Source organism: Trachypithecus francoisi, unplaced genomic scaffold, assembly GCF_009764315.1.
Source record: "Trachypithecus francoisi isolate TF-2019V2 unplaced genomic scaffold, Tfra_2.0 Lachesis_group3, whole genome shotgun sequence".
Lineage (NCBI taxonomy): Eukaryota > Metazoa > Chordata > Mammalia > Primates > Cercopithecidae > Trachypithecus > Trachypithecus francoisi.
The window spans coordinates 82,087,663-82,106,666 of record NW_022681468.1 but is presented as its reverse complement, the minus strand read 5'-3'; the positions used below and the strand labels follow the sequence as shown (position 1 = coordinate 82,106,666).

Sequence of the window (19,004 nt, the reverse complement as noted above, 5' to 3'; positions counted from 1 at the left end):
TGCCTCGAGTCTCTGCTATCTTCCCCATTCACTGCCTCCACCCTCTGCTGCTTTGCCACAAACCCTCAGAGCTTGGCCACAGTGGAGAAAAGTGAGAAACATTCCACAGGGACAGACTAGGGGTTCTTAGAGGAGCAGGAGAAAAAACAGAGAACTGTCGAGGGAAGGGGACTGATAAGTCCCCAAGCCAAGGTGGGTGTTATGCACAGGGTCAGGGCTGAGCTCCCTGGAGAAGGAACCAAAAGGACAGAAACCAACACCAATGTCTGTCCAGCTTGTTGGGGTATAATGGGATTGGAAGCCCCAGTGTACCAGAGGGACACTGGGGAGCAGTGCGTGTGTGTGTGTGTGTGTGTGTGTGTGTGTGTGTGTGTGTACATGCGCATGCACACTAATGGGGGAATGACATGATGTTGTGTCGTCCTGGGGGGACCCTCACTAGTCAGAAATCTCAATAGCAGGTGAACAGAAGTCTCTGTGGCATGAGGTCAACAACTAAAGTCACTGCCTCCCATGGTGTCCTAGCAAATACTATCTTGGCATTCAAGATCCCACTCAAAAGCCCCTTCCTCTGTGAAGCCCTTCCTGATGCCTTCCCCACTCATCCATATCGCACCCTGCCTTAACGTGCTCTCACTGCATCCTGAGCAGGTCCATAACATTGCACCTGTCACACTTAATTGCATATGTGTATTGGCTTATCCTCTCTCTGTCTCTCTGTTCCATATACATCTGCCTCCCCCAGGGGCAGAGGCTGTGTCTTAATCACCTGTGTAGCCCCAGCACCTGGCACAGTGCCTGACACCCAGGAGATGCTCAATAAATGGCTGCTACATTAATACATGAGCAGCTTAAGGGGATGGAGGGTGAAGGTAAATGCTCTTGCGTACTCATCGCAGACCACAATGTGCCCAAACGTCTTCACATGTGGTTTGCAGCTCCCCAGGCAACTGCTTACTTCCCTTAATTACTGATTTCACCAGTAATGACTTGTTTTGTTTCCTTAAGATCTGTGCATGGCGCAGCCCCTCCCACAAGGGTAAGGCCACATAGGTTGAATCTCCGGGGGTGTTGGGTATACTGTGGCACCGGGAAGAAGCCTTGGGAGTCAGTCCTTCAGCACATGCCCTCATGTGACCAGGATATGAGGTTGAGTGTCCTTAAGCAATTATGTCCATTTCCTGTATCTCCTTATAAAATGGTGGCTAGGGAACTGGACATCATTCTCAAAGCTATGACGTTCAGCAAGGTACGTGATGGTTTTTAAGGAGCACGGGAAGATCTACATTCTGCTATATTCCGGGTTAGTGTGAGTGAGTACATGTGCGACAAGGACAGCCCAGTGTTCCTGTATATGTGACTGCAGATATCCTTAGCTAGTATAACAATGTTGAAAGTGATGTGAGAAGGGGTATGTTTCCCAATGTGTATCGGCCGGGGGCTGTAACTGTCATGGTGTCACAGTGAGTTTATGTACTGGCGCCTGTGTGTGTCAAGATATGTGTGAGCCTGTGAGTCGTGGGTGCATGTGTCGCCATCATTTCTCTGTGTGAATGTGTATGCATGCACCACTGCAATGTGCGCATCTCTGTAATTCTGGGTGTGGGTGTGGTGTGAAGGGGAAGATGTGTGTCACTGTGTTTGTAGGGGTCCTGCCTCTAAGCCACCCCTAGCCCGCCCTCCTCCCCTGGTTCTGTGGCTCCCTCCCAGGCTGTGGCCCTGCCCCTTCCCTCTTCTCCCTCCCAATCCATCCATGCGGGGGGAGCTGGTGCTGCGCCCCCCCCACCCCTCCCCATCCAGGCCCCATAAATAGCAGCAGAGCCGGAGTTGGAGCCAGTGCCAGCGGCTGGAGCAGCAAGGGAGTCAGGGCCAGGGCCAGAGAGCCGGAGAGAGGAGCCCCCGACCGAGAGCCCAGGTGAGCCCACCCTTCCTCCCCAGCCCAGCCCCAGCCCAGCCTAGCTTGGCCCAGTCTCCATAACAACATCTCCTGGAGCCCACAGAGAGATCCCAGCCCTGCCCAATCCCTTCACCACCACAAGCCCCTGCCTATCTCGGGGACCCCCCCAAGAACTGGGAGACTTGTGGCTGGAAAGCAGAGATCCCCCTCCCCCAGCCCAGACCCTCCCTCACATATCCAGAAAGGCACACATTGTGGGGAGGTAGATACCCAGCCAGAGAAAGGTCCCAGTTCTGAGGGAGGTACAGGAACTGTCACACCCTCCTGGAAACGGACACACAACATGGGGGGACTGACACAGAAGGTGGGGCACTCAGACACACCGATGCACACTCACTCGGGGAAGCATGACATGAGATCAGACAGCCTCACCCTGAGATCTGTACAGACACAGATAGCTGGACTGACCGGCCATGAACTCGGGCCGGCATACCCCTGCCTGCTTCAGCCCGAGGCTTGGTAGCACTGCTGGGGGAAGGTGGCATGCGTGCATCCCACGGGCAGCATGGAGGGAGCCACGACTCCCCAAAAATCCTGTCGCTAAGAGACAGTGCCAGTGCTGCCAAGAAGTGTGAAAACAGGGGAGGTGGGGAGGGATGTGAGGCTTGTCATAGTTGGAGCTCCTGCCAGGAGCCTGAAAGAGCTTTCAGCAGAGCCCTGGTCCTGCCTCCCAGCCCACCACCCCTCCTTTTCCATCAGCTAGCCAGAAGGGGAATGGGGGCAGGGGGTGGATAGGGATAACCCAGCAGGGGACTTTCCAACCTGTCTCCTGCCCACTGCAGACTCCACTTCTGAGACCCATCCTCTTCAGACCTCCAGGGGCCTCTTCACCCCCTGCCCCGCCCCCTTGCCCTAGTTTAGCTCCCTCGTGCCAAGACTGAGTGCAGTGCTGGCTCCAACACCAGTCGGGAAATAGCAGAAGGTGCTGAGGCCGCAGAAAGTGTAGATCAATCGATGGCCTAGGAGCCAAGACTGCCAGGAACATCCCCACCCCAACCCTTCAGCCCTCTCCAGCCCCATCCATGCATACCTAGGCCAGCAGCACAGGGCTTCTGTGCAGGAGTGGGAGGCTCAGGTCCACTGCCCTCCCCTGCTCAGAGCTCTGGTGAAGCTGAGCAGAAGGCAGGGGAAGCAGGAGGTTCGTGAGGCCCCCCGGGTCTAGGGAAGGAGGTTAAGGGGGGTGGAGCCCAGGGACCCCAGAGGATAGACCCCTCTGCTGGCAGGTTTTCCCTTTCCAGGGTCCAGGCCACCTGCTCTGTCCCCACAGTGACATGTCGGACCCTGAGATGGGATGGGTGCCTGAGCCCCCAACCATGACGCTGGGGGCCTCTCGGGTGGAGCTGCGGGTGTCCTGCCATGGCCTCCTGGACCGGGACACACTCACCAAACCCCACCCCTGCGTGCTGCTCAAGCTCTACTCTGATGAGCAGTGGGTGGAGGTGAGAGCAGCTCAGGTTTCTCCTTAACTAACCTGGGTTAAGCTTGGGAAGGAGGGAGGCTGGGTGGGAGCAGTGAAAGCCTTGCAGGGAAATGTGTGGACTCTGCAGCGCCTTCTCGAGGCCGCTTGTGTAACCTTGGAGATGGGGTCCTGGAGGGGACTGAGATTGCCCCAGAGGCAGTGGGGTTGCTCCCAAAGGCCTCATGACAGCTCAGAGGACTGAGGGTCCAGTGGGCAGGCAGCACCCCAAGCTCAGGGATCAGCTTAGGAAGAGAAGAGCTGGTTGCTGGGGACGTGGGGGCCCAAGAAGAGCTGGCGTGACTAGGGCAGTCCAGGGCAGGGAAAAGTATCCTTGGTTCCCAGAGAACCCTTGCCTCCCTTCAACTGCTACCACAGGTAGAGCGCACGGAGGTGCTTCGCTCCTGTTCCAGCCCTGTCTTCTCCCGGGTGCTGGCCCTGGAGTATTTTTTTGAGGAGAAGCAGCCCCTGCAGTTCCATGTGTTCGATGCCGAGGACGGAGCCACCAGCCCCCGAAATGATACCTTCCTCGGCTCTACGGAGTGCACCTTGGGCCAGGTCTGCATTCCTGGCCTCCCCGGCTACCCTACCCTACCTCCATCAGCTTTGCCTCTGGACACCGAAATGAGAGAAAACATGAGCTCTAGAGCTAGTTCAACCCATCCTTGGCTCCCATCTCTGCCATTCACTAGCTGTGCAGCCTCAGGAAAGATACTTAACCTCTCTGAGTCTTACTTTTCCTATCTAAAAAATGGGGGAGTGGTCAGAGTGCTTCCCTCTTCAGACTACTGTAAAAATCGAGCCCAACCCTAGCCCAAGTCAAAGCGCCAACCCTTGTGGACACTCAGAGCATTTATTATTCCATCCCTTGTACGTGGCCAAGGCAGATGGGGATGTCACAGCTGGGTCTCCCTCCACCTCCATCCCCAGATTGTGTCACAAACCAAGATCACTAAGCCATTACTGCTGAAGAATGGGAAGACTGCGGGCAAGTCCACCATCACGGTAGGCAAGATCACCTGTACTCACCCTTGGTCCAGGTATTCAATGCCCCTGAATGGACACCTATGGTGACATCATGCCCAGGACCACCCCCACCTAAGGGAAAGGGGATGGGGTGGCCCTTGTGGTAGGTATAGAGGAGTCCTGCCACTTGTATCCCCCTTGCAGATCGTGGCTGAGGAGGTTTCTGGCACAAATGACTATGTGCAACTCACCTTCAGAGCCCACAAGCTGGACAACAAGGTTGGAACCCCAGAGTCCAGGCCCCCAACTCCCCTGTCAGTCCTAGGCCTCCCACTCAAGACAGATCCCAGGAGCCCAGGCCTGCTCCTTTCCCAGTGTGAGCCCATCCCCTACCCTCCTTGCAGCTCTCACCAGCCTCAGGGGCCCTTTCTCCTGTATCTTCAGGATCTATTCAGCAAGTCTGACCCTTTCATGGAAATCTATAAGACCAACGAGGACCAAAGTGATCAGCTGGTCTGGAGAACTGAGGTTGGTGCCTGGGGCTATGGGGATGAAGGGAGGGAGGGCAAAGTAAGAAAACCCAGACAGGAGCTGACCAGCCACCTGGTGCCTCTCCAAGGTGGTGAAGAACAACCTGAACCCCAGCTGGGAGCCATTTCGCCTGTCCCTGCATTCCCTGTGCAGCTGTGATGTCCACCGACCTCTCAAGGTGAAGTCCCAGCCAAGCCAGCACGCCTACTTGGAGCAGCCAGTCTGCTATCTAAGACCTTTTCCCTGCTTGTGGCAAGCCTCCTTCCTCTCCCCCATGTGATAAGCACATCCCACTGTGGGATAAATAACAGGTCACAGCTCTATGTTAAACTTCCCACATGTGTGCCTTTTATCAGTGGCCAAAGTCCCTGGCAGATTGAGCCAAAGAACAAAGTTCAGCAGGTGGCCTCTCTGGGCAGGTTGAGGATGTCTGTTTGGGCCTCAAGACTGTGAGGCCCCTGCCTCTGAGTCCCCCTACTCACCGTGAACACTGCAGAGCATCTCCAACCTGACCCTACTCCTCCCCCTGCCTTCTCAGTTCCTGGTATATGACTATGACTCCAGTGGGAAGCATGATTTCATCGGCGAGTTCACCAGCACTTTCCAGGAGATGCAGGAAGGGACGGCAAACCCTGGGCAGGAGGTGCCACAAATACCCCACCCCCAGAATCCCCACCCAGATCCCTGGGAGAATCCTGGGGGTGATTCTGGAGAGACCTCCATAGGAAGTGGAGAGGGTGGAAAGCACCCGGGCTCAGCTGAAGGACCAAGCCATGGGGGTCTTGCTCTGGGAGGCTCTGCTGGAAGGGAGAAAGAGGGGTCACCTGATGGATTTGTGACCCTGAACTTGTGGGGTGGGGTCTAGATGCAGTGGGACTGTATCAACCCCAAGTATCGGGACAAGAAGAAGAATTACAAGAGCTCAGGGACGGTAGTGCTGGCCCAGTGCACGGTAAATTTCACTTCCTGCTTCAAGCCTTGCCCCAGTCCCTGCCCCTACCACACTCTCAGGTTCAACCCTTCCCTTGTTTCAAAGACCAGTTTCTCTGCTTCTGGAAACTGGGAACCCTTGCCCTATCTCACCCCTAACTGCAACCCAAAAAACTCTGGCTTCCCCATGTTCCCCACAGAAGCCCTACCCACGCTCCCTCCTCAAAGGACCACCCCATCCCCTCGCCTTACCCTTCTCCCTACCTCCAGGTGGAGAAGGTACACACCTTCCTGGATTACATCATGGGTGGCTGCCAGATCAGCTTCACGGTAAATACTCAGAGGGAGGGCACACAGGCAAGAGGGAGGGTCTGAGTCCATAGTGAATAGAAGGAGCCCAGAATCTCCACTGCCCCCACTTGGGCTGCTCATGAGCCTTTGCATTGTCAGCTTATGTACCCCCCATCATTATGTGGCTACCTGTAGCCTCCCCCTCACTCATCTTAGTCCTTCCTACAGATCCCAGCTCTGGCCTAGGCAATCTGGTGGCTCTCATGGCTGCAGCATGACCTTTTTTCCACCCCTACCCAGGTGGCCATCGACTTCACCGCCTCCAATGGGGACCCGAGGAGCAGCCAGTCCCTGCACTGCCTCAGCCCCCGACAGCCCAACCACTACCTGCAGGCCCTGCGTGCAGTGGGAGGCATCTGCCAGGACTATGACAGGTAGGACGGAGTGGGGCGGGAGGGAACAGGCAGGGAGGCCTTGCCCGACAGATTCCACAGCCTTTTCTTCTCCCCAGTGATAAGCGGTTCCCAGCTTTTGGCTTTGGAGCTCGAATCCCCCCCAACTTCGAGGTAGGCTAGATGTGAGGGAAGGAAGGAGATGGGGGGCGTGTCAGTCAGGAAGAAGAGGCAGGCCCTCACTGCTCCCGCCTTGCCCTTGCAGGTGTCCCATGACTTTGCTATCAACTTTGACCCGGAAAATCCTGAATGTGAAGGTAAAAGGGGAGATTTTCAGCTGCCCCGCCTCTCCCCAGACACACCCCACACAGGAGCATAGACTCCATTCCCAAGAGCCCAGCTTCCTGTCCCTTCCACCCATCCCAGGCCTGTCTTCATCGGGTGAGGCTTCCAGGGCCGAGGCCCAGCATCTGCCCCCAACTCTCCCCACCAAGGGACCGTCCAACTCTCCCACTGCTTAATGAAGGAACTCGAGGGGAGGGCAGTCCTCAGACCTGGAAGCACTTCCTTGCTTTAAGGAGTGTCAGGAAGGGGCCCTGCTCATTTCTGCCAGCTTCTCAACTTCTCTTCACCCACAGAGATCTCAGGGGTCATCGCCTCCTACCGTCGTTGCCTGCCCCAGATCCAGCTCTACGGCCCCACCAACGTGGCCCCCATCATCAACCGTGTGGCTGAGCCGGCCCAGCGGGAGCAGAGCACAGGCCAAGCCACGGTAGGAAGACATGGTGGGCAAACAGGAGCTACCCCATGTGTCTTCAAGTGGTGCCAGGGCCAGGGCCTGCACCTGGGTGGAAACGGTGTCAATGCCCTTGCACACAAAGCCAACCCTTCCACCCTCTCTGCTCGCCCTCAGAAGTACTCAGTGCTGCTGGTGCTCACTGACGGTGTGGTGAGCGACATGGCTGAGACTCGCACTGCTATCGTGCGTGCCTCCCGCCTGCCCATGTCCATCATCATTGTGGGCGTGGGCAATGCTGACTTCTCTGACATGCGGCTGCTGGATGGCGACGACGGTCCCTTGCGCTGCCCCCGAGGGGTGCCTGCAGCCCGAGACATTGTCCAGTTTGTGCCCTTTCGAGACTTCAAGGATGTGAGTCCCCTGGGCCCCTTCCGGCTGAAGGACTCCTCAGCTTCTCATCCCCCCAAATCTGACCTTCGTCTTCCACCATTTGATGTCCTGCTAAGGACGCTGGAGCCTAACTGGCTACCCTGAAGCCCCACTTCTCCCTCAGCTGACCCTGCCTGCCCTACTCTTCCTCCCACCCCTAACCACATCACTGTCCCCACCCTAGGCTGCCCCCTCTGCACTCGCCAAGTGTGTCCTGGCTGAGGTGCCACGGCAGGTGGTGGAGTACTACGCCAGCCAGGGCATCAGCCCTGGGGCTCCCAGGCCCTGCACACTGGCCACGACTCCCAGCCCTAGCCCATGACTGCTACCCTCCGGACCAACACTCCCTCAGCCTCTCAGTGAGTCCTGGGGGGTCCAAAGGAGTGGACACAGGGGGTGCAAAGTGGGGCTTGGTAGAGCCCATCTAGGCTGGGTGTAGTGTAGAAGAGAGTGTTTATGACTCTTCCCCCCACTCCCAGGTGCCTGTCCTGACCCTCGTGACTCCAGTGACCAACGCCTCCACCTCTTGGACCAGCTGTGCCCCCTGGGTTCTGGACGTGAGTGGTGGGCCCTGCTCCTATCTCTCCAAATCCCACACCTTTAATGCTGTGGCCCCTCAGTGACTTCCTTGGGTGATCCTGACTTTCTAGCCATTAATAAAGAGACCTGCTCCTAGCACCTCAGCCTCTAACCATCATGCCTCAGATGCCCACTGGGCAGCCTGCAGCACACCCACACACACCATAAGAAATGAGGACCAGCACCTTTCAAAATCTGAGACAGAGCTCCCCAGGCAGGCTGCTGTCTCTGCAGTCTTACCTCAACTATGTGCCAGTGGGATCTGAGGAGCCCCCACCCTCACCTCCCAACCCCAGGGGGTCTACACACCATGGAGGTTAATTACAGGAGATACGGGGATAATTAGGGGCTGTCAAGGGGGCGGGCTGAAGCTTTCTTATAGCTGTCTCCAGAGAGGCCCCGCAGAGTCCCCCAGGAGCTGAACCCCAGCCCCCACACAGCTGTGGGGCGGGCCAAGAACAGGTGCTGGGGGTACTAAAAGGAGGGCAGCAGGTCTGCTAGTGAACTGGGAACATAGTGGAGCATCTAAGGCCTGTACAGTCTGGTTTCCTGGGTGTGTCAATGTGTGTGTCTGTTCATGGCCTTAATGGGTCACACTCATGGACTCAGGGATGTGCAGTGTGTGAATACACAGATTCACACGCTTAATGATCACATCAGCAACAACAGCAAATATCATTATGTAGCATGTGTCAACTTTATGCTAAGTGCTTATTTAAATGCATTTATTCTCAGTAGGTGGTTACCATTATTTTCACCATTTTTCTGACAATCAAGTGAGGCTTCGTTTTAACTCACCCATGGTCAAAAAACTGGTAGAACTACAACTTGAAACAGGGTCTCACTCTGCCATGCAGGCTGGAGTGCAGTGGCACAATTACGGCTCACTGCAGCCCTGAACTCTTGGGCTCAAGTTATCCTTCCACCTTGGCCTCCTGAGTAGGTGGGACTCCAGGTGCATGCCATTACATCTGAATTTTTTATTTATTTATTTACTTTTGTAGTGACAGGGTTCTTGCTATGTTGGCCAGGCTGGTCTCAAACTTCCTCCTTGGCCTCCCAAAGTGTTGGGATTACAGGCAGGAATGACTACGCCCCACCTAAAGCACTACTCTTAATCACCGCAGTGTGCAATTTTTTTTTAAGTATATTCAGGTGACCCAGGAGTATCATTTTGAGACCCAGGTATATGTGGCCTAGTTGTGTGCTCAGGTGTCTGTGGATGGTTCTGTCTGCCTTTGTGTGCCACGCAGGTGAGAAAAGTGAACAAGAAAAGTAGTGGGTCTGAATTACAGCTCCAGGGCAGGCAAGGATAGACACAGGTGAAATTTAGAGTGAGAGAAAAAGAGCTGGGCTCTTGGAAGAACCCTCCCTGCCCCATCCTGTCCCTTCAATAATGAGTGTGGAAAGGGATGAAGAAAGAGAAGCTAAAGGTTCTGTGAGCCCCTCGGAGACAGAATCCAGAGCCAGAGAGGATAGCCAGTGGCCACTGGTGGGGAAGGGAGAGGAGATGAGAGAAATTCTGAGAGCGATGGAGGAGAGGACTCCCATTGCAGGCTCCTACATGGAGGAGGGATGAGCTGGGATAGAGGAGGGGGAAGAGGGAGCAAGAACTGTGATGGGAAGAGAAGAGACAGCTGGGGAGGGGGTGGAGAGAGGGGGTAGAAAGGAAGAGGGACATATGAGAGCTTCTTCCCCCATGCCCGAAAGCTTCTCCCATTTATTATGTCCAGTAGAGGACAGATGACAGTAACTGGTGAGGCGACTGCTCCCAGCACAACGCCTGTGCTCTGCCCAGAGGCCCCATCTGCCCTCCCCTTAGGCTGCTGAACTGGAGGACTGGGTTACCATGGAAACTGTGAGACCTGGATAGCCACAGACAGGCTGAGTTGGGCCACTGAGGCTTCTGAGTTTGGTGGTGGTGGTGAGAGGGGGAGGATCCATCTGTTCCAATGCCTGCCCCTCCACCCCATTTCCATTGGCTCCCCATAACAGACGTACCACTCAGCTCCAGGTGGGGACTTCCCTTTTTCTTGCTCTTTCGCTCTCTCCCTCTCTCTCCCTCTCCCACACACAGACACACAAAACAGTAGCCTGAAGCAGGGATAAAGAATGAACACTTCTTAAATTGCAAGAGCATTTAGCCTATTGCATTAGAATTCTGCCTGGACTTCAAGTTTAATTCACAAAAGCTACACTCTCTCAGCTCCTTGTCCTCCCAGGAGAAGTCTCGCCTCAGCCCTCAGAGAGGCGGGAGGTGGCAGGAGCACCCTGTGCAGGTCTGGAGGCCCAGGAAGCCTGGAGGGAGCTGCAGAGGACCCATGTATGTGCTCACAGAGAAGCCAGGCTTCCTCACCTGGGCTGTGCATCCCCTGCCTAGGCTGCAGCTGGGAAACCGGAGCAGGATACGAGGTGCCCTTGGCGAGATTGTCTTGGGGACTTCTTGGGGAGACCACTGGGACTTCCACACTGGGGAGATGCCAGAACTGGAAAGGGAGCAGAAGTCGTCCAATCCAAATGAGAATTAGATGAAGTAACACAAGTCCAGGAAGTAATCGATTTGCTCAAGGTGACAGGGGGATCCCATGGAAGAGCTGGGACTAGGACCCAGGTTTCCAGACTTCTGCAGAGAGCTCTCTCCCAATCCACACCAACAACCCCCAGAGCTCACTCTTCAGGCCTTTGCTGCTCTGAGCCCTGAAGGCCACAGGTTTGGGCAGGGAAAAAGCATCTTGGATAGAGTTCCTAGTCTGTCTAGTTATTGGGTGTTGAAACCTTGAAAATTCTGTAGTGCTAAAATGGGGAGGTTACAAGCTTCAGAATGAAAATACAGCCTTATTGCTAATTACAGCTTTAATGTGTTACAGGTTGAAAACCTTGAATTAAAAACTAAACTGAGGTGGGAGCTGCAACCCTCCCCCACCTCTCATTCACTGTGTCACCACACTTCCACCCCCCAGTGCCTGGCACTGGTCCCTGCAGAGCTCAGCCTGCTAGTCATGTGGGCTGGGTTTCTGTGTTCGTAAGGGGAGAGGACCCCTCTCCAGAAAATGACCAGCATCTAAATTCGGGCATGACTTGAGGACCCAAAAGCTTTGGGGATATTTGCGCGGTCACACAGGGCGTGGCTAGGACCAGAAGGCGCTCTGGTAACGATGCAGAGAACAGTGCAGCCGCCTCCTGGGCGGTGCCACCCCACCCAGCCCCCACTACACCACAAGGTGCTCTGAATGGCTCAGAGAAAGAGGTGGGAGAGTTCCCCGGACCCGGGGCCGCTCGAGGTTAGCCGGTCACAGCGAGCCTTGTAGAGATCGCGCTCCCGGGCCAAGCGGGCCACCTCCGCCCGCAGCGCGTCCAGCTGGGCGGCCAGGCGGGAGCGCTCGGCCTCCAGCCCGCGCCGCTGCTGCAGCCGCTTGGAGCGACAGGCCTGCGCGTAGCCGCGGTTCTTCAGCGTGCGGCGCCTCTGCTTCAGCCGCAGCGCCTCGTCGCGTCCGCAGCCCCGCAGCTGCCGGTTTAGCTCCCGCACAGACATCGAGACCAGCGCCGCGTCGGAAAACCGCTCGGCCAGCTGCGGAGGGAGAGTGCAGAAACCGGGTCAGCGAAGGGTCCAGGGTCGCACCCGGCTCAGCCCTGGGGGCCCGACGCTACCTGGCCCCGCCCGGAGACAGCCCCGCCCCGCCCTGGCTTCCACCTTCACCCGAAGGCTCGCCCTTCCACGCAGTCTGTTTTAGGCCAGGCCCCGACGCTCTCCGGGCCCCCCCAGCTGACCGTTGTTTGAGTCAGGCAAGCCGGCCACGGTCAGGCGAGCCCACCGCGCACCTGAACCCCGGGCTCGTCTCTGGGGTCCCCGGCATCCAGATCCAGGCCCGGGTGTGTCCAGTGGACCCACACCCACACGGCCCCCAACCCTCCAACGCTCTGCGTTTCCCTGTCCTGAAGCCCGCAACCCGGTGACCCTCACAGGATTTGGATTACATCCTAATGCCCTCAACACCCCCATCTGTGTCTGTAATTAATAGGATGAGTACCAATCCTTCCTGAGAAGGTTGGGGGCTGGGAAGCACGAAGTCTTGAAAAGGCCAATCTAAACCAGTCTTAACCCGGCTCCACTCCACACATAACCCTTTCCCTGGTTTCCACACACCGTGTATCTGTTTATCTCCTGGAATCGCCCACTCCCCAGCTCAATTCTTCCCTTTGGATTTTCTGCTAATCTTATCTTCTCCCTGCTCCTCCTGGTTCAGCCTACTCATTTCTCTCCATTTTGAGAAAAGGGGGAGAAGCAGAATGTAGTTTTCTCGATCTGATTTCTTTCAAGGGACCTTCTTCCCTTCTCCTGCCCTCTGTCCCCTGTCCCAGTCCATAACCCCCTCTGGGAGCTCACCTTCCTCCCTTGGGTAGTCCTCCTTCCTTGCCCTGCCTCCCCTCAGGCCAGCTTGCTGACCACTCACCTGGATGTGCTGGGCTCCTGTCTCCTCTGGACTCCCTGGGTAGTAGCCGTGAGGCCCATCAACAGGGACTGGGCCTTGACCCTGCAGCAGCTCCATGGCCTCTTCAGGACTCAGCCCCAGTGCCTCCCCAGCCCCCAGCTGCTGCTGCAGGGTAGCCAGCCAGTACAGCTCCTCCAGGCCTGGCCGGGTGCCCTCGGTCGCCCCCACCATGCCTGGTTCACTGAAGGTGGGTGAAGGAGGCACTGAGCTGTAAGGTGTGGAGCCCAGTGAGGCTGTAGGGGGGCCAGGTCGGCCCTCAGAGGGCTCCTGCTTTACCTCAAACTTCATCAAGTCAAAGTCATTGACATATTCCATGGCCAGGGGACTGGGGGGCAGGGCCATTCTGGAGCTGGACTGAGAGGGGTGCACCTGCAAAGAGGAGGAGAGGTCTGGAGCACCTGGAGGCCACCTGCCATCCCCTCTTCACCAAGTCCCTCTTCCCTCAAAGCCCAAGGGCCCTGGAGCAAGAGTTTGGGAAAGCCAGAGGGATGGTGCAGCTCTGTTCATTGCACAGTCCCCGCCAGGCTGAGGAGTAACCTTTCAGAGGGCAGGGGCTCCTGGTAGGGGACAAGCAGCTGAATTCCTGAAGGAGGAAAAGGACAGCACAGCCTCTCACCGCACTGATGCCTCAGGATCTATGAAGAGCAAGAGCAGTATGGCAGTGCTCCCAACCCTAGTGCTGAGACATGCCGAGAGGTCTGTCATCTCAAGAGGCATCGTTCCACTTCCAAGCCATTTTTTAAAATTGCTTAATTAACTGTGACAGAGTGAGTGTATATTTTAGGACAGTGGGAAGGCATGTATGCTGTGAATTTTAAAATACAAGGATAATGTGTTGTTATATCTCTCTGTCTCTCAAAGCACTCAGGGAAGTGTCTTGCCTATGGAAGACCCTCAGTGTACATTTGTTCCACGAATTAATCAATCAGTGAATCCTTTTGTAGGGGCAAGAGTCTTTATATGGAAAAAAGAAAGGTCCAAGAATTAGTTCTAGAAAGATCAGGATCACCTGGCCACCATCTTTTCTCAAGGCCAGTCTCCAAGGGGAACCGACCAAGACTGATTTTCCTTCTTCTATTCACAACTTGTTATGTTGTGTGAACTTGAGCAGATCACCTTCACCCTTCTGACCTGTTTTCCCTTCTGTTCAATGAGGGCAGTTAGACTTTGTAACATACACCAAAGAGTGTTCTCTGGAACACTCTGGAACACCCAAGAAGAGGTCTCTGCTCAGATAATTTTGAGAAATGTTGCCTCCTATCCCCACCTCTTACAGATTCACATAGCACAAGAGCATATTAACCTGAGCGATCCTTTAGTAAACCATCTGTTCAAGTTCAACAAAAAGTGTCCTAAACTTATGTCACCAAGGAACTCTCCTGTCTGTTATCAACCATGGGGCACATGTTCACCTGAGGAACTTCTGGCTGGGTGACCTCAGATACCCTTCCCAGCCTTGAAGTTCAAGCTCTAGTCCAGCTCCCAATTCCAGTAACTCCCACCCCATCCCCAGAAGGTGTGCAGCAGGGAGTGTTCATCCCCAGGGCTTAGACTTCGGCTCCTTCTTGATTCCCCAAGCCTAGGTAGCCCTCTTTCCAAGCACATCTCTGACCCCCAGGCTCTACCCAGAGAGGCAAGAGTAAGACCCAGGCCTCTCTCTTCCTGTTCCAGGGCAGGGTTGTTGCCCTCTCTATGGAACCTGTCACCCTTGAGAGGACAGAGGGGATGGAAACAGACACAGATTAAAGGAACTGGGTCTTGGCAGAAAGGAGATGGTGAGACACTGAGAGAGGTATCCAGAAAGAATTGGATGTACAGAAGGAGTAGTGGGGAAGGTTGTTTGTCTTTCTGATGTGATAGCAGTGAGGGACACAGGCCAGTCAGGGTGGCAATGGAGTAGGGTACCAAAGTGTGAGGATTCTTGAAAACAGACAACAAAGAGCAGGTGTTGAAAGAGGGGGTTCTAGGTGAGTGGCCTGGCACCCAGGTAGGCCCTGGATATACTCACTTTAGAAATGGCAGAGAGGATGTGGTCAGTGCCAGAGCCAGACAGGCACAGCTTCCCAGGAGACTGAAGGCTCCATGGAGCAGGGCCTGGTGCCTCTGCTCAGCTCCAGGGGGTTGTGGGCACAGAGCCCAAAGGGCATTCTTAAAGGGCCAGCTCTCTGAGGTCATCTGTGGTCCTGGGGCCTCCAACCAATGAGGTAAGGAGATCATTTGCATATCTTATTGGCCTGGGGTTGGGGGAAATGGAGAGAGAGGAGAGTACAAGTATGTTTATTCTCAAAGAAGGAAAGAGGGCATCTTCCCCAACAAAGCTCCTCACTGATGATTCGACTCCCAAGTGCTCAGTTTCCCAGTTCGGACAGCCACATGGGTCTCAACCACCACCCCTCCATGTGAACACATCCCTCAGCCCTAGCCATGCATAGCCTGGGACTGGAAAAAGAGGACCAGACAAACTCCCAGGACCCCCACCTTCCAAGACCCTGCAGCCCCTCGTCTGTCTTTGGAGACTATAAGCTCTCCCAGGCCCACTCTCATCTGGCCTATTGGGTCTGTGTCCTATTTTCAAGAATCCTCACATTTCTGCCACTGCCCCACCTTCATGCTGACTGGTCTTATGTCCCTCATAGCCGTTGCATCAGAAAGGAAAGCAACTTTTCCCACAGGGGATCTCCAGGACTTGACCATCCCGTATTTTGTCTCTCCCATTCTTGCTGAACCAGCCCCAGGACATGCAGCCCAGCTTGGGAGAAGGAGTAGGAGAAAGGAGAACAGGGAACTCTGTTCCTTACTTCTGGGCCTCAAGGGACATTGAAATCTAATCACCACCAGTCCATTGGAGACACTTTTGTGACTGGCCTCACATGCCCTCTGCTTTCTCTCACCTTTTCCCTGTGTGTGTCTCTGCCCCTCTCTCCTCTCTCACTCATTCTAGTTCCCAGATGGCTGGGGGGTGACCTACATTTTCAGCCTAATCCCCTAACACCTCTTAGAGCTATCATCCCTGAGTAGGAGTGGGAACAGGGATACTAGGCATTATCCAAGGAGATGTTTAAACCTGTCCGAAGCTGTTTAAATAGGGTCTATGGAGTTAAAGGCCACTCCCTACCTTCTGAGGCCACCCAAAACTCCCATGGGGTTAATAGGTCCTCTTTCTCAACACAGAGGCCTGGGTGTCCATCAGATCCCAAAGGTCATCACTTATAAAACTTAACCTGGTCCCAGCCTTAGATGTTGGGGAAGAGCTGGCAGATACAGATTATCTAAGATGGTGGTTTCTGAAGTGTGGTCCCCAGAGCAGCAACATCCATATCACCTGGGAACTTGCTAGAAATACATGTTATCTGGTCTCACCTTAAATCTACTGAGTCAGAAACTCTGGGGATGGAGCCCAGAAATCTGTCTTCCAGCAAGTCTGACATGCTTGAAAGTTTAAAGGCCAGGCACAGTGGTGCAGGCCTGTAATCCCAGAATTTTGGGAGGCCAAGGTGGGTGGATCACTTGAGGTCAGGAGTTCAAGACCAGCCTGGCCAACATGGTGAAACCCCCCTCTCTACTAAAAATACAAAAATTAGCTGGGCATGGTGGCGGACACCTGTAATGCCAGCTACTCCTACTGAGGCAGGAGAATCACTTGAACCTAGGAGGTGGAGGTTGCAGTGAGCTGCGATCGCACCACTGCCCTCTAGCTTAGGCAACAGAGAGAGACTCCATCTCAAAAAAGAAAAGAAAAGAAAAGAAAGATAGTTTGAGAACCACACAGAATGCCTACAGTCTACCCAGCTTCCCTGGGGAGGCATGTGTATATGTCTGTGCGTGTGTATGTGGTCTCTCCTACCACGCTTTCCATACACATATTGGAAAACCTAGATCAGATGACATCACTCTCTTCCCACACCTGGGTGTCTGTTTTAAGGAGCAGAAACCATCTTCACCATTCAGGCTTCTCTGTGTGACTGCCTGGATCTACTGCTGCTTTCTCAAAAGAATAAAAAAGCCTAAGGCCTAGGAACCAGCCACAAAATGGGAATAAGGATCATGGAGAGGCAGGACCCCACACCCATGCCCATGGAATGTAGCTCTCTAAAGTGGACACCAAAGAAAGAGACTCTACAATTTCCCTGGTTGAAGAAGGAATGGGAAATGTTGAGTGCAGCCCGTTTTTTCATGCCTGCTCTGGCCTGGCCAGACACTTGCCCCCAACCAGCAGCTGTCAGGTCTGCACTGATCCTCTTGTTTACTGGAGGGCTCAAAGGAGAGGTGGGAGGGCTAAGCTGCTAATGGGCTAAGGGAGTCAGACTAAACAAGCTCAGGCAAGTTGAGCTGCTTGGGGCTCAGACCAGGCACCACTAAACCAGGGAAAGGAGTTGGGGGAGTGAGGGTTGGGCCCAGTCTGGGCCAGAGGAAAGGACCAAGGGCATGGAGAGGAGAGTCTGTGGCAGTCAACGGGGACCCAGAAAGCAGAGCCCATCTCCCATATCCACTGGAGACTGAGAAATGAATACTGAGACTGACGGGCTCAAGGACATCTGGAGACAGGAAAATAGGAATGAAAAAGATGAAGCCAGCGTGACTCCAGGAATAATAGAACAGAGGAAGGAGACTAAGGAGGCAGTAGGTATAGATGTGAGATAGAGGACAGGACAAGTCAGGAGCTCCATGGGGATTTGGATTAAAGGAGACAGAAAGACGTAGACACATGGAAGAGATGGGTAAAGAGAGGAAGTCTTCCAGGAGAGGACCAAGAAGGCAGTAGGGGACAACAGGAGGGGTGGAGAGGAACAAGGACTAGAACAGTAAGAGTTCTTGGGGACCAAGACCTAGACACCAATACAAAGAAACAGACACATAGATAGGCCACAGAGGAAGACCAGTGGCCAAAGGACAGAAAGGTAGCAAGATATGGATGGAGTGATATGGGACCATGGGGAAAGAGGGGCAGGCAGGCAAAGGGCCTGCAGGAGTGGGGTAGAAAATGAAGAGGAAGGAGAGAAGATGAAACAGTCAGCCTTTCAGGATGCTACCCTCCTCTCCTCCGTCCTGCACTCTCATTTTTGGAACCCTGAAAGACTGGTTCTCATTCCTAGTTCTGGCTCATGGTATCTAGATCTTCAGTAATAGATCCAAATCCTCAACCTCTTCTTGGTGTACCTCCTACGTTCATTTGACAAATGCATATTAAACACCTATTCTGTACCACACCCTAAGTAAGACATTAGCAACTCCTCAGTAACTTAGACCGATACCAGCCCTGACTTCAAGAAACTTACAGACTGATGAAACAGAGAAACATCAAATTATTGCCCTTTGGCTGGGTGCAGTGGCTCACGCCTGTAATCCTAGCACTTTGGAAGGCCAAGACGGGTGGATCGCTTGAGCCCAGGAGTTTGACACCAGCCTGGGCAACATGGCAAAACCCTGTCTCTACTAAAAATACAAAAACTGAGGTGGGAGGATCACCTGAGCCTAGGGAGGTCGAGGCTGCAGTGGGCCATGATGGCGCCACTACACTCTAGCTTTGGAGACAGAAAGAAACCCCGTCTCAAAAAATAATAATAAATAAATTATTGTCCTTAGGCCCAGGCAGGAGTGGCCCCTGCCCTGGGCCCTGTGCTTTAGAAGGCTCCACTCTGGCCCTCCTCTGACTATGTCCCACCACATGGGTGAGAAGTCCAACTCTCCTCTGCCCATACCTTAATTCTCTCAGGACCACACTCCAGATAGCTAAGCATTCCCTGTCCAAAAGGCCCGAGCCCACTCCGAGGGCCCACATGAACCTCTTGCCTGAGTTTACTCTCCCACAGCTGGGCCACATGACTGGTTCACACATTTCAAGGTCAAAGGGTAGACAAGGGGCAGCCGCTTGCAGGAGGTTGTGGACAGACTTGGGATGGTCTGATGGGAGGTCCACATGGTTCCACACAAGGCCCCTTGCAGTCCAAGATGGTGTCAGGGGTGGAAGGCAAAGTGGGCCCAGCTGAGGGCCAGTGGCCAAAACTACATTCCCCTACACCACCACATTCTGGTGCAGAACCCTGAGGATTCCAAATAAAATACAAATCTGAACCTGGCCTTCCAGGCCATTGTGAAGTATATATTTGTCAATATATTTGTCAAGGTAGAACAGAATATATTTTCTGTAACAGTCTGTTAGCCTGAGTTATACATTTTTTTTTTTTTTTTTTTGACAGCTCTGTCACCGTGGCTGGAATGCAGTGGTGTGATCTCAGCTCACTGC

General features: G+C 54.4%; 2 protein-coding genes across 12 annotated transcripts in view; one reads left to right on the top strand and one right to left on the bottom strand.

Annotated features, from left to right (window-relative positions):
• The first annotated feature begins 1,622 nt into the window (after positions 1-1,622).
• On the top strand, positions 1,623-8,382 carry CPNE6 (copine 6). Its single transcript, XM_033188495.1, has 17 exons — positions 1,623-1,915; positions 3,225-3,396; positions 3,792-3,971; positions 4,344-4,418; positions 4,584-4,658; positions 4,824-4,907; positions 4,999-5,088; positions 5,449-5,553; positions 5,776-5,862; positions 6,111-6,170; positions 6,432-6,565; positions 6,643-6,697; positions 6,789-6,840; positions 7,162-7,295; positions 7,437-7,673; positions 7,876-8,050; positions 8,171-8,382. The coding sequence occupies exons 2-16, from the start codon at positions 3,229-3,231 to the stop codon at positions 8,011-8,013; spliced, it is 1,674 nt and encodes a 557-aa protein (XP_033044386.1). The 5' UTR covers positions 1,623-1,915; positions 3,225-3,228; the 3' UTR covers positions 8,014-8,050; positions 8,171-8,382.
• A 2,726-nt stretch (positions 8,383-11,108) lies between these two features.
• The window catches only part of NRL (neural retina leucine zipper), a 37,771-nt gene continuing 29,875 nt past the window's right edge, over positions 11,109-19,004 (bottom strand). For 6 of the 11 annotated variants that reach the window (XM_033188487.1, XM_033188481.1, XM_033188486.1 and 3 more), the window contains 3 exons: positions 14,769-14,994; positions 12,722-13,129; positions 11,109-11,838 (listed from right to left, as the gene is read on the bottom strand). In XM_033188487.1, the coding sequence (XP_033044378.1) occupies positions 11,506-11,838; positions 12,722-13,102 (714 nt within the window). In that variant the 5' untranslated portion in view covers positions 13,103-13,129; positions 14,769-14,994 and the 3' untranslated portion in view covers positions 11,109-11,505. The remainder of the gene's footprint in view (positions 11,839-12,721; positions 13,130-14,768; positions 14,995-19,004) is intronic. The other 5 variants (XM_033188489.1, XM_033188484.1, XM_033188482.1 and 2 more) reach the window with 2 other exon arrangements.

Coding starts and splice junctions, on each gene's coding strand:
- CPNE6 (XM_033188495.1), top strand. CDS start 3,229: ATGTCGGACCCTGAGATGGGATGGGTGCCTGAGCCCCCAACCATGACG. Junction 3,397..3,791: donor CTGATGAGCAGTGGGTGGAG/GTGAGAGCAGCT, acceptor CTGCTACCACAG/GTAGAGCGCACGGAGGTGCT. Junction 7,674..7,875: donor CCTTTCGAGACTTCAAGGAT/GTGAGTCCCCTG, acceptor TCCCCACCCTAG/GCTGCCCCCTCTGCACTCGC.